Source organism: Necator americanus, chromosome I, assembly GCF_031761385.1.
Source record: "Necator americanus strain Aroian chromosome I, whole genome shotgun sequence".
Taxonomy (NCBI): domain Eukaryota; kingdom Metazoa; phylum Nematoda; class Chromadorea; order Rhabditida; family Ancylostomatidae; genus Necator; species Necator americanus.
In genome coordinates, this window is record NC_087371.1 from 35,465,572 (window position 1) to 35,478,267 (window position 12,696).

Sequence of the window (12,696 nt, forward strand, 5' to 3'; positions counted from 1 at the left end):
TATTGAGCGTCTTTGTTTGTTGTTTTGTGTTTTTTTCTGTAGCTGTAAATGAAGTGTGTTGCGTGCTGACACGACCCCAAAAGCATTAGTTGTTCCGAAATGCTGTCGGTGGAGTTCTTTTGGCTGAATTTTCATAGTCAGCCAATTTAAGAAGCAAATAGCTAGTCCATTATTATTCTGGTGGAGGGTCGACTCAACTCGACTTCATGTTCAGAGAGGGTGTTAATCGTGCGCTGCGAGTTGATTCTATTACCACAGCGCTCTGGACAAACTACCATGACACTACGCAATTGGCGGCCACATCAAGCGGATAAGCGCGTCTCATTCACTTGAACTGAGCAGATTGGGTAGTTGAGAGGCGATTGATTGCACATAATGGAAATTGTGTGACATTGAATATTTTCAGTGCATTTCAGAATTTGAATAGTAACGACTTTATGTTAGGCTTGATATGAGGTGATACACTTTCTTTTTCTTTTTTTTTCTTTTTTTTTTTGAAATTTCATCATGAAATGGTTGAGACTTGTTGTCTGCTTCTCCGTTGATTTTACGCTTTCTTCATTAGAACTTCTCCATGTTTTTATTGCTTTTTCCTTAACTAGTCAACCAAGTCAACAAAGTTAAGATCGTATTTCTTGGAGTTCTTGCCTTGCTGCTGTCAGTTGCTGTAATTAGGCATGTCATATTCCTGAAAGTTGGACTCCAAAGAAGAATGTATCAGCTAAATATTTATCCAAGTACTCGGCTTGTATTCATCTCTAGAGGTCTTTTTTGTTACGCCAAAAGAGATTAACCGATATTCTTGCTGCCCTTTATCCTTCAACCTTTAACAGAATGAATTTGTGTTCAGCGACCCGAATTATTCAATAAGTAATCAATGTGCGATGAAATATCCCTCATACATTCGGATGAACAGCGATTACAAAGGCTTATTAGTAGTAAAATTCTTTGTTTACAATAGTTCCTACTGACGATTATCAATACAATTTTAATCTATCTCTTTTGTGATGAATTCTTTGAAAAATTTGATGAGTGTTGAGATGAGAATGAAAATGAGCTTGGACAACCGGTACCGTAATTTCTCGATTTCCCGTCATCTTGCTTAGGGGTTAAAGTTTGGGAATCTGACCTTGATAAAACATCTAACACAAGGATTGCCGACGACTTCTGGTATGAAAATGGAACCGTGCACTCAGTTACTTTGTCTGGAGCGTGTGGAACTTTATAGGCAGCGCGTCACAAATTTGACGATGTTGAGGTCTCACTACGAAAGAATAGAGGTAAGGGCATAATTCACGAATATGGGCGTAGTCACGCTCTATCTATTTACTTATTTTTTCTGAAAACACCCAATATATAAAACGAAAAAAAAAACAAGAAGGAACAGAGCTCACTAGAGTTTCGCCTAAGTTTCATGCAGCAAAAATGGCTCTATTTACCACATTGTGTGCTGAGTTGACAGATTATTCTTCTGCTATATAGGATGAGAAATCCTTACATGACATCCTTTCCCAAAGTCTAGAACGCTACAGTAGAACAACGGTTACCAGTGTTTGGGTGACCAACTTAACCCGGAACGGAGGATTCCGTCATAGATCCTGGGCGAACGAGTGAGGGGACATCAAGCGAAAGAGTTCACTAACCTTGCTATCCTTGAACGGCTAATCACTAATAGGAGGGAGAATAAAGGGGAAAATGTAGTTGGGGTGGGAGGGGGGAGCATTCAGTGGCGCCCTTATTTCTCGAAGCTCTAACTTACTTTTTTTTCTCTTAGTGCTTCTAGGTTACATGCCGTAAATCCCCTAAGACTAATGCTTAGGTCTTAGGGCCCTGACTGATTCAACTTCGAGAAACTTTATTTACTTTGAGAAATAATGGCGCCACCGAGTGCTTCCCTCAACTACATTTTACCCAGAATAAGGACTAATTATATAGAGGAAGTTTGAAAAGGAGCCAGAATTTTCGCCAGCAAGTATTACAAAGAAGCGATTAAAATAATCCTCCCTAGTAATCCGGAAAAAAGCGTGTGAAATAACTCAGTGCAACTTATAACAGAACTTATAACGGTAACGGAAAGAGGAGAATCCGCAACGAGTCTGCAATTGTGCGAGTGGAGCAGTTTCTGTTGTTTATTTGAGTTGTGTTTGTTGGCCTATGGAGGTTCGACAACGATCAAGTTGCCTGTGTTCTATCGCGTAATATGTTGTCTCGGCGGGTGGACAAAGTTATTCAGTGCCCCTATACGATTTTGAGATGGAAAGGAGTTTTGAAGAAGCTAAGCATTTTTGTGGATGCCATTTAAGCAACCCTGACATAGAGTATTAAAGAGAAAAGAAGTTCCCCTACAGTATTCCTTAAGATGCTTAGAGATGAGGATGGATGGAGTGCTAGAACAAAATTTGATCACTCGGTACTCGTCACCGCTTACTCTCATCTATTCGTGAAGAGATCCTAACGTCGTCAATCTCGTGATACGCCGTGTTTAATTCGGATGTACTGGAGCTGAAAATCCCCCACAGTCATGCTTAATTTGAAGAGCAGATGAAGAACCTAATGGAATTGTTGGTAGAATGACTCCACTTTAATGATAGGAACGCTAGTTAGCCTTTACATCTTCTAAGCACTCGATTACAATTTGATGTGCATTGACTCAAAATGGAAGCGGCGCACATTTATTGCTACGAGAGCCCGGTGTCGAAAGATGAGATGAATGCCCGCTTTAAACTAATTGACTAGAGCTGGCTCTTAGTGGCTTTAAAACAGTGAAATAAAGCTGTAAAATTGGACGGAGACTAAGTGCTCTCTAAAAATTCCAGGTGAGCTGTGATTTGATGTTGTACAGTTGGGGGAAAAAAGCAATTGACATCAAGTTTATTTATGTAGATTTGATTTCTTTTTCATCGGTTTGTGTTTGAAACTGCATAACTCTTTCCCGTCGATCCTGATCCGCCTTTTTCCACTTTGTTCGTCGATTTTGGAACCAGATTTTTACCTGTAAACAAGGATAGTTGTGGATATGAATTGTCACTGTGATAATATTAGATACTACTAGGACTAATGCTTAGGTTTGAGGACCCCGACTGACTTAACCATTCACTTCCAGTCCAGGTTTGGGGAGTTTGATAATGTTACCTGTGTTTCAGTCACATGAAGATTCTTAGCGAGTTCACTGCGTTCTGCACTTGAGAGGTACTTTTTGTTCTCGAATCTTAATAAATTTTATTTGGTTTTTGTTCAAATATTCAGAGTCCATTTTTCCTATCATAACAGAACGTACTAGGTTCAGTACTACAAGAAAAGAAGGATTAAATATTTGTATCTTTTTTTCCCACAAGTTCACCATTTTAGCGGTGCATTTAAAAGCGAAGTAGAGCGTGTTCAAAAGGTTTTGATTTTGGACGAAAATCTTGTAAAAAGCTTACATTACATTCATTTTCATTACAGAAAGCTTACATTCAGTACGTCATACGCTTAAGCGCTTAAGCGACTATCGGCGATCCACGTTTGATTGAAGCAGGGAAGAATAGAAAGGAAGTGTACGCGTATGTGTGCGAAAATAAGTAAATGATAAATGGTAACAAGAGATAACAATAACAAATTAAATAAATAGGTGAAATTATAGTTGTAGTTGAGTCAAAGCGAAAAAGTTCAAGTGAAATCTCGTTGCGTTGCGTAAGCGACAGCGGTTGAATTGGTGCGGTGGCGATTGAAGTGAAACCTTAGCCATCCGTGCAGTCCGTGTAGCAAGCGAGGGTCCCATCTCGATCGCGACCGCCAGTTGCACCGCTTCACTTCGAGAGCAGTCGATTACACAATTGCTCCGAGTTCCAGGTTGTTTTGGGTCGTCTTTTCAAATTTGTTTCGTAAGGTATTGCAAATATTTTGTCCACCGTTCTCTCATGGTGGCATACATGCGACAGTTCGACTTTCGTCACTTTTGGACGGTTTTCGAAGGGACCTCCCCCTCACTTTTGGACAGTTAATGAAAGGACTCTCTTCACTTATGGACGGTTGGCGAAGGGACCCCTTCACTTTTATACAGTTCGGAGATTGGTAATCAGCCAGACCCCCTTCGCCTGAGGAGGGTCCGGCTCCTTCTTATCGCACCTATGCATAGTGGCATTTCATCGGAAAAAAGGATAAACGGATAAATCAGGTTACTGAGTTCAATGGATCTTCGTATCAATGTAGATGAATTGATTCTTTGTCTTAGAAAATTGCGGAACTATCAAGTACTCTTTTTCATAGCTTAGCTTAAATATGTAAGTGACACAGTTGTCAACTGCTTGTGATGGACACGTTTTTCTTACATGTTCCTTTCTCATTTTACTCACAATTTCTTTTTACATTTTTTTTTATCTTACTCAGTAGATCTAAAGTTTATTTTTAGATTCTTTATCCTCAACTTTGATTCCAACTATAGTTACTCACTGTTTTTCCAGCTCAAAAATCTGACGTCCACTGAAAGTCGTCCTTGCCTTTTTCTTTTTCATTGGTCGGCTGATATTCTCTGCAGTAATCGAATTCTCAACTGAAATTGTGCTTACAGAAAACACCATTATTGGTTATCCTATGAATTTAACTTCAAATACCACTTCTTCCAAAATCGTCAAGCTGCGGAACATCGTCACCGACACCAAGAATATCTTTGATGAAATATGATGTCTTTTTCTGCGGCACAGGCTGATAAGTATAAAATGGTAGATACGGTAAGATGCTCGAGGTGATGAATCCGAATGGATAGGTCATTGTGGAGTGAACTCACCAGCTTAGCCGTTTAGGAGTACTGTAGGCGACGAGCGACAAACCACGCCCATCGAGTTGGCTCAATTGCAAATGAAATCAAGAAATCTTCGTCTTGGGAGAACTCGGCCGCGAATTGAAGCATCTCAATCAGCAGAGATTACTCACCAAATGCTTTCGTTCGGCTTACGCTGATTTAGATCCATGGTGAGCTCTGGGCTAGTTTTAGAACTTAGTCGAAGTATTATTTAAACAACTAGACTATTCTAATAATTTTCCTGGCGAAAGAAAAGAAACTTCAAAAAATTGTGTTATTTGATCCAGAGTTTGTAACTGATCATCACTGAAAGTTTTGTCTATGATTATCTGGAAGTTTTCCACAACAAAAAGTTCTCAGACTGCTATCTTCCTTACTTTTTGAACGTAAAATTCAAGGAGTGGTGTGTCCTATAGCATTTTGTTGCTACAGGAACACATCACTCCCTGATTTTTTTCGAGGTCCTTGGAAGACGTCCTTTATAAATAAAAATAAAGGTAGAAAAAAAGAGAATCGCTCGGAATCAACAAAAGAAATGAATGGGACAAATGGGACGAAAACAGATGTGAAATGAAAATTTGTTAAAGTCTTCGTTAAATAAAATGAAAATTTTTTAAGGTCTTCATTGCAATAAGAAAAGAGACTAGAGCTTTTTTTTGTTGAGGTTACAAGTGTTGTATGCAGTCCAAACACTTTTTTTAAACCATATTTAGCGTATTATTATTCATATTATTGCTACATACTGTAGTTGCTTCCAAAAGAAATTAGGCAGAGCGCGTCCTGTTTTTTTTTTCGTTTTTTCGTCTAGAAAGATTCTCATACATTTCTGCGTCCACATCCTTGGTAGTGAAGTTGAATTTAAAGTTCAAAGAAGAGTGGAGCGACATCAACAGGATGGTCAGCCATACATACAAGTTTCAGCTTGACACTTTAGTAAAAGTTCCTGGAATCGACATCAAGAAGATTCTAGTGGATGAACTGAGAGATTTTCAAAGTTTGGTGTCACCAGTAGAGGAGTGAGGCTAGTCGAATGATTGATACTCACTCCTCGTTAAAGGCATCACCCCACGAATCTGAGGTGGTGCAGATTTCAGGTGGAGTATTCGCATACAGGATGGGAGACTACGGAGAGGGGGTGATTTCGTTCATTTCTTCCTAATTGCCGTAGAAAACGGCCCGGAAGATACGGCTTCATTCGTTTTGGCGCACCATTTTGTACAAGAGGTTCGATTGGAGCGCGCCAGTCTTGTGCCGCGCCGCATCTTCCGGGCCGTTTTTTACGGCAATTAGCAAGAAATGGACGGAATCACCCGTCTCTCCGTAGTCTCCCATCCCGTATACTAATACTCCACCTGAAATCTGCACCACCTCAGATTCGTGGGGTGATGCCTTTAAGAGAAGTTACCAATGTTGTTCTTAAGAATTTTTAAGATAAAAAGGAATAAGAAAAAAATCTTAAGAATTGTTATTTGAAATTTTATTCATCCGAGAGCCTGAAAACATCAATTTCTGTGTTTTCTTGCATGAAACACCTTCTAAGTCTGTTCAGATGAATCATGAAAAGGAGGGGTAACAAGAAAATCTCAAGCACCTGGAAAGGCTAGTGGATTTTCTTGTTCTATTCATAAGGAACATCTAAACATTGTATAATAATGGAAAGCTGAGAAGACATTTTATCGCATTATTTCATTCATCCTTCATTATTTACTTTCATTTATCTTTTAGTTTTTTTTTGCTGAGAAATTTTTCTTTCTAAAAATTGCATTCGTAGAAATTTTGGCCGTGGTTTAAATTTCGATGTTCCATGAGTTCTCCCCAATCATAGCTGAAGTTCTGGACATGCGTTTGCGCAAAGAACAGTGAGAGTGAGAAAGTTTGGCGCAAGTTTTGAACTTAAAGGGCGAAAAGGATTCTGATTCACCAGTAAAAACTGGTGAATCAGAATCCTTTTTCGCCAAAACTCCTGTGAAAGCAGTTTTTTATATCACTGGTGCGATGAAACGAAATGACAACAACATGTAGTTGAAGCCAAAGCAATTGTTTTGTTGTGAAATTTGCACCAATTTTCATTTTCGTTTCAAATTTTCATTCCTTTTTTCGCTTTCATTTTCTCGCCTTACCACCGTAAAAAGTAGCTTTGTCGGGCAGACTTATGCCTCTGAGTTTTTTTTTTTTGATTTGTGCGAAATTTCTTCGTTTTTCACAGCATTAGTTTGCAACAACCTGACGTTTCCACGCTTATGTCTTCTTCAGATGACTGGAAATCCCGACCTATTTGTAATTAGGAACACGCTTTGAGTACGTACGAGCTATGAGCTCTTGCTGTAGATCGGGAAATTCGGGCAGAGCTGTTTAATTAAGTCAAGTTATTTATTATTGATTTGTTTATTCATTTAAAGGCTTCGATTGGAGGTTCGAATCCCCACGAATCTGGGGTGCTACGGATGTCCGGTGGAGTATTCGTATACGGTATCGTAGATTATGGAAAGAAAGGTGATTTCGTTCATTTCTTCCTAATTGCCGTAGAAAACGGCCCGGAAGATACGGCTTCGAGCGTTCCGGCGCACTATTTTCCACAAAGAGTTCGACTGGAGCGCGCCAGCCTTGCTCACACGCCGCATCTTCCGAGCCTTTTTTTACGGCAATTAGAAAGAAGTAGACGATGATAAATGATTTATCTATCAATGTTTCCTATTAAAAGCATCACCCGTCTCTCCATAATCTCCTTTCCCGTATGCGAATACTCCACCTCAGATTCGTGGGATGATGTCTTTAATAGGAAACATTGATAGATATATCATTATTTATTTATTTGTCCAGTTATTTTTTTTCTCATTTATTTAACAGTTTATAAGCAATATAGGTGGTATTGTGTTTATTTTGGAAATTTTATTATATTATTTCTGTTTCTATTATGAATTATTGTATTATTTCATTTGAACAAGGGGTGTAGCGCAGCCAGTAAGAGGTTTCGCTATTACTGCACGATCGATCAATGGTTTGGAACCGCCCTAGTGCCAACCAAGCCTTTCCTTCCTTGACACTACACTCTTTAACCATTACTCGTTCGTTTTAGTTCCTCTGTTGTACCTAAACTTACCATTCCAGAAAGAACACACGATGCCAAAATTTGGAACATTCACTTTCTTCGCATAACTGCTTCAGTTCGCCAGGTATTTTACAGTTTTTGTGCGGCAATTATCACTCACTATTAGATTTCTTAATTTTACTTAACCTCGGGCGATTGTAACTCATACCTACTAATAAAGGACTAACGAAAAGGACATGTGATGTTGATGCTATATTTGGAAACTTTCCAATCGAATCCGCATTTTCCTCACAAATAGTTTGGTTTATATAGCATGACTAGTCGATGACATATCGAAATGTGAAAAGAAGGAGAAGAAATGAATGTCATTCTTTAATCAAGACATTTTCCGAGCTTGTATGTAATCATTTCCCTCTTTTTCTTCAAGAAATCAGCTTAATTATCGATGGTCTAATATGTCGAGGAAGATCAATTCACTATTCAGTTGATTGCTCTTAAGCAATAGCTTATCTGTGAGTAGAGACAAAAATTTTAATAGTTCTTCAGAATTTCTCTTGAATTATTACAAGAAATGAAATTTTTTCTTCGTGAGACTAGGAGTCTGTAGATTCTTCTTCTAACTTGTCAATCCTATGTAATCTACATAGTTCTGTGTTACCTTGCGGATATATCCGTAACTCTCGTGCTTTCGTTTCTGAACGCTCGTCTTGTCTGTCTGAGCCGCTGCCCTGAAACTTAACCAAGAGAAGCATAGCCTAATTAACAATTCACATTCTTCGGATTTCGTTGTCTGTGCTTGAGGAATCTACCATCAATATCTGTAGGTCGTCGTTTGTCTCGTTTAAGTTCCGAAGTGTTTGAATCCGAAGAAGTGTAAAGGGTAAAGGTATACTGTACAGCGACTTGCGAAGGCTAGCCGTTACGCCAACATTTTTATCCTCCCAGACAAGTCTGAATTGAAGTGGTACGAATTTGTCGGGCCTGAAGGATTTAAAGACTTGGTCGGCACTAGGACGGTTTCAAACCATCGATCGATCGTGCACTCACAGCGGAACCTCTTACTGACTGCGCTACATCCGCCTAGAATTGTATAAGACCATTAATTTTTCTTTGGACGCAATGCTTTCGTTGAAGTCACACTCAACGAGACATAACCGTGAAAGTTTAGTTTGTCGCACGTGTTCGCAAAAGGCAGCGCGCTGCGAAGGAAAAAACAGCAGGCAGTGTGGTTTTTCTCTGTGACCTGCAAGCAGCCGTGTGTCACATCGTTTGCCGCGGAACATTCGTTTTTACTACTTCGCTTCTCTTCGCCTAATGATATGGTGTGGAGCGAAAAAACGATAGAAGAGGATTAAGAGCTTCATGGAATGCGTCACAAACATCAAAGTAACAGTCTGTAAATGTCTGCCCAACTCAGGCAGAATTGGACCCGTGCTTCAATGTTCTCAAACAGCAGTGTCCGGACATTAACTCCACAAAGGAGTAACAGGTAGACAACTGGTTGGGAATCTTGAATGTGCACATTTACTTGCGGAATGGGTTATAAAGACTAAGTGGTATCGGTAACTCACTAGCAAAAACAGCTTAATCCACTAACTCACTAGCAAAAACAGCTTAATCCACTATCTTTTAGCATATTCCAGCAAAATGAAAAAATCTGTTATAGGTAACACACGGTACAGGACGGCGGCAAGGGTGGCATCGAGTAGTTACGAAAAAACATTTTACGTTATCCGGCAAAAAATATAGCAATGATTAGTGGGTACCCGACTGAAGACTTTGTTACTTGACAGACACGATATTCCTCCCAAAGATCCAAAATAGTAGATGGGCCAAGGAAGATTCCATTCTCTCTGCGTTAGAGACCCGATGATATAAACAAAGCCATGCGGAGTTGCGTACGCTAAGCGGGTCTACAGAACGATGCGAGGTTTGTGGAAATACCTCCAGCGAACTTCAAATGTCAGCTGGTCCGCAATCGTACGTATGACCGACTCCGCACAACTCCCAGCCGCGTGGTTCCCCACATGGCAAACAGGGGAATTGCATGGTATCAGGAGTACTGTATCGTACCACGTGCAGGTCGTGTGGTGACGTTTATTTAGGGGGAAGTGGGACGCCTTCTGTGTATTCGGGTCGAGGAGCACCTAGACGCAAAATCTAAACTCTCTACTCCACTCGGAGCACACCGTAGATTATGTCACCAAACCTCCGAAATAGAGGAAGAAGTTATGATAATAACCTTCGAGTCCAAGATCATAGCACGCAGAACAGTAGAGGCGCTTTGATAACCGTCAAAATTCCAAAAATGAACAGAAAGGATGAGTGCGTTGCTATCACGAAAGAACTAGCCCCATATCGAGATCTGTGCGGTTTTAGTTCCACCGGGGATGGACCCTTATAAGAATCCTAACTATAAGAATCCTGACTCATAGTTGTGGTACTTGGTGGTCGTTACGTTACCAGATTCAACAAAGGAGATAAGCACCAACCGATGTGTTGTTCGTTGAGTATGCTTATCGTCTGAATGTTTTCTGTACGGTGATGAGGTGCTTGAGAGGATAAATCACTGATAACGTTGATTTTACTCAAGCTCTGACGAAAGCGAAAACGCCGAAACGTTATCTGTTAACAAAGATGAGTGCCAAATTTGGCTATCAATCGATCAATACCAAATTCTCAGCCGAATCAATATACAAGTGTGTGGATCTCCTCAACATTTACTGTGTCAAATCGACAAGAATAGCTTTTTTTCGAAGATCAAGTGTTTTTACAAAACAGAATTTTGTAAACAGTAGTGCGCAATTGATTTTTCTTTAAGAAATAGTGAAGAAGAACAAAATATCATCGTCATACAAGCTCTATCTATCGGTGTAACTCAGAATTGGATGCGACAACAGAGCACCAGTTTTGCGACGTGAAACAAATTAAAAATAAAAACAATTAATTAAATAAATCAGTATAAGAATATCGTAATAAATTAACTAGTAAGAAATTATTATGATAATAAATTAAATAAATAAAAGATGTGAAGCTGCAAATTCATAATAACGCATTTACCTTTAGCTAGCTTGACCCTTGTATGCAAAAACCGGCACGAATAGGACTCGTGCTCCAACAATGTGTCCGGCTTACGGTAGCAGCTGGAATGATTCGAAACCTTTCGAGGGTTGATTTTTTACTTTTCAAATCAAAAGTAAAAAAAAAAACAACAATTCGGTTACACTAAATTCTTTATTCATAGCAAACTTACGCAACTTTGCATTCATGCAGAAAAAAAAACTGCTAAAATGAATTGGAGAAGCGAAAAGGTGAAAGTCGCGCCTACCTCTCATCGATACGATCTAAATGTGCTGCTACCATCTGTTTTTTTTTTATTATTCGTCATTTTTTTTGTACTTTCAAGTGAAGCAGTTTGTTCGAGACAAAACGGTATTGTTTACACTTGCTGGTGCTTCTGTTCTATAAGCTATTTGAATTCGAATGAATCATCGAGTTTCTTTTACAGCTATGTCAATTCAGCTAAACGGCACACTTCGCCGCGTGCGAGCGCGCTCGCGTATCTTCCCCCGTCAGACAAGGAGGCACTTAGCTGGAAAGTTTACCGAGAACGCAAGTCTTAGTGTGCTAACATTGAACCGATTGCGATCTCGTAACTGCAGATGACGGGTATTCGTTCAACGTTCCACAAATTCCCCGTGCTCACATATCACATCCTGCTGCTGGTATGTGTGTGTTTTCGACGGCGATTCGTCGTCGTCGTCGTCCTGGCTGTTTCTGTGTGCTACCTGTGTTTTTGAGTGTTAATCGGCTTTCGAAACAAGGATTTGCATGCGAAAATTTCCCACTGGTACCGCTCTCTGCTCGTCTTTCACCCCTCATCGTTCAGTTGATCACGTAACTCCTCTTAGTCCATTTCATCATTGTCTTCCGGTATTACTTGATGATATCCTAGAAAAAAAAAAACATTTCTGCGCGCAAATATGTCGTGCAAAATCCTATCACCCCGATGGTTCCTTATGCATAAAAATATTTGGGAATGAAATTGAACATTTTTTCTCTTTAGCCCTGCTTTTTTTCACGTTTCTCAGCTTGTTTATGACTTCAAAAATGCATCTCACCGCCATGAATCATAGAAAATCATCGAACAAATGCAAAGGCTCGTCGGTATGTATTCCTATGAAGTTTTATGAGATCACAAAATCACTTTTGCGAGGGGTCTAATCTTATTACTCAGTGAAACTTCCAGTTTTCTCTTTCCCGATTCATCTAAGGGTGCTGAAATTGCCTAGGGTGAGCGTAGCACAGTCGGTAAGTGGCTCCGCTGTGACTTTACGATCGATCGTTGGTGCGAACACGTCTCAGAGCGAACTAAGCCTTCTATTTCTCCGGGGATCAATAAATTGGTGTCAGGCTTCTTTGGGAGGATAAAAACTGACTGACTTGACATGGCGGTCAGCTCGCGCAAATTATTGTATAGGCCAGATATGCGCTCATAACCTCAAACGATTCTGAATTGAGGAAAAAGTGAACGTGGTGGCGCGGGTCCCACGCGGATACACTTCATCCTTAATTCTTCAACCTTCCCTAAACAAAGCCGCTCGAACATCTCCGACAGTGCAGTCAATAAAGTCGTCCTTCGTATAATTTTTTGAATTTGCTGCCTGCCTTATGATTATCCAGAATTTTTCATACTGTAATATCTTGCTGTTTCTACGATTTGATTTCGTAGGTGATCAACGTTCTAGCATAGTAAATCCTTGAAATCATCCCTAATTTAATGAACCGTTGAAAAAAGTATACTAGGAAGAAAAATTCAGATCAACTCATGATCTTCTTTCTAGTATACTCATATCAAAGTAGTATT

At 39.8% G+C, this 12,696-nt stretch overlaps 1 protein-coding gene across 2 annotated transcripts; it reads right to left on the bottom strand.

Annotated features, from left to right (window-relative positions):
- Positions 1–2,875: 2,875 nt before the first annotated feature.
- RB195_007878 (uncharacterized protein) lies at positions 2,876–4,749 on the bottom strand (the record flags this gene model as incomplete). Of its 2 annotated transcripts, XM_013445084.1 has the most annotated exons (4): positions 2,876–2,992; positions 3,133–3,208; positions 4,432–4,531; positions 4,593–4,749. In XM_013445084.1, the coding sequence occupies 4 exons, from the start codon at positions 4,747–4,749 to the stop codon at positions 2,876–2,878; spliced, it is 450 nt and encodes a 149-aa protein (XP_013300538.1). The 2 variants fall into 2 exon arrangements, with proteins under 2 accessions (XP_013300538.1, XP_064038517.1); XM_064181751.1 differs by lacking the exons at positions 2,876–2,992; positions 3,133–3,208 and having other exon boundaries at positions 4,428–4,531.
- Between the last annotated feature and the right edge of the window lie 7,947 nt (positions 4,750–12,696).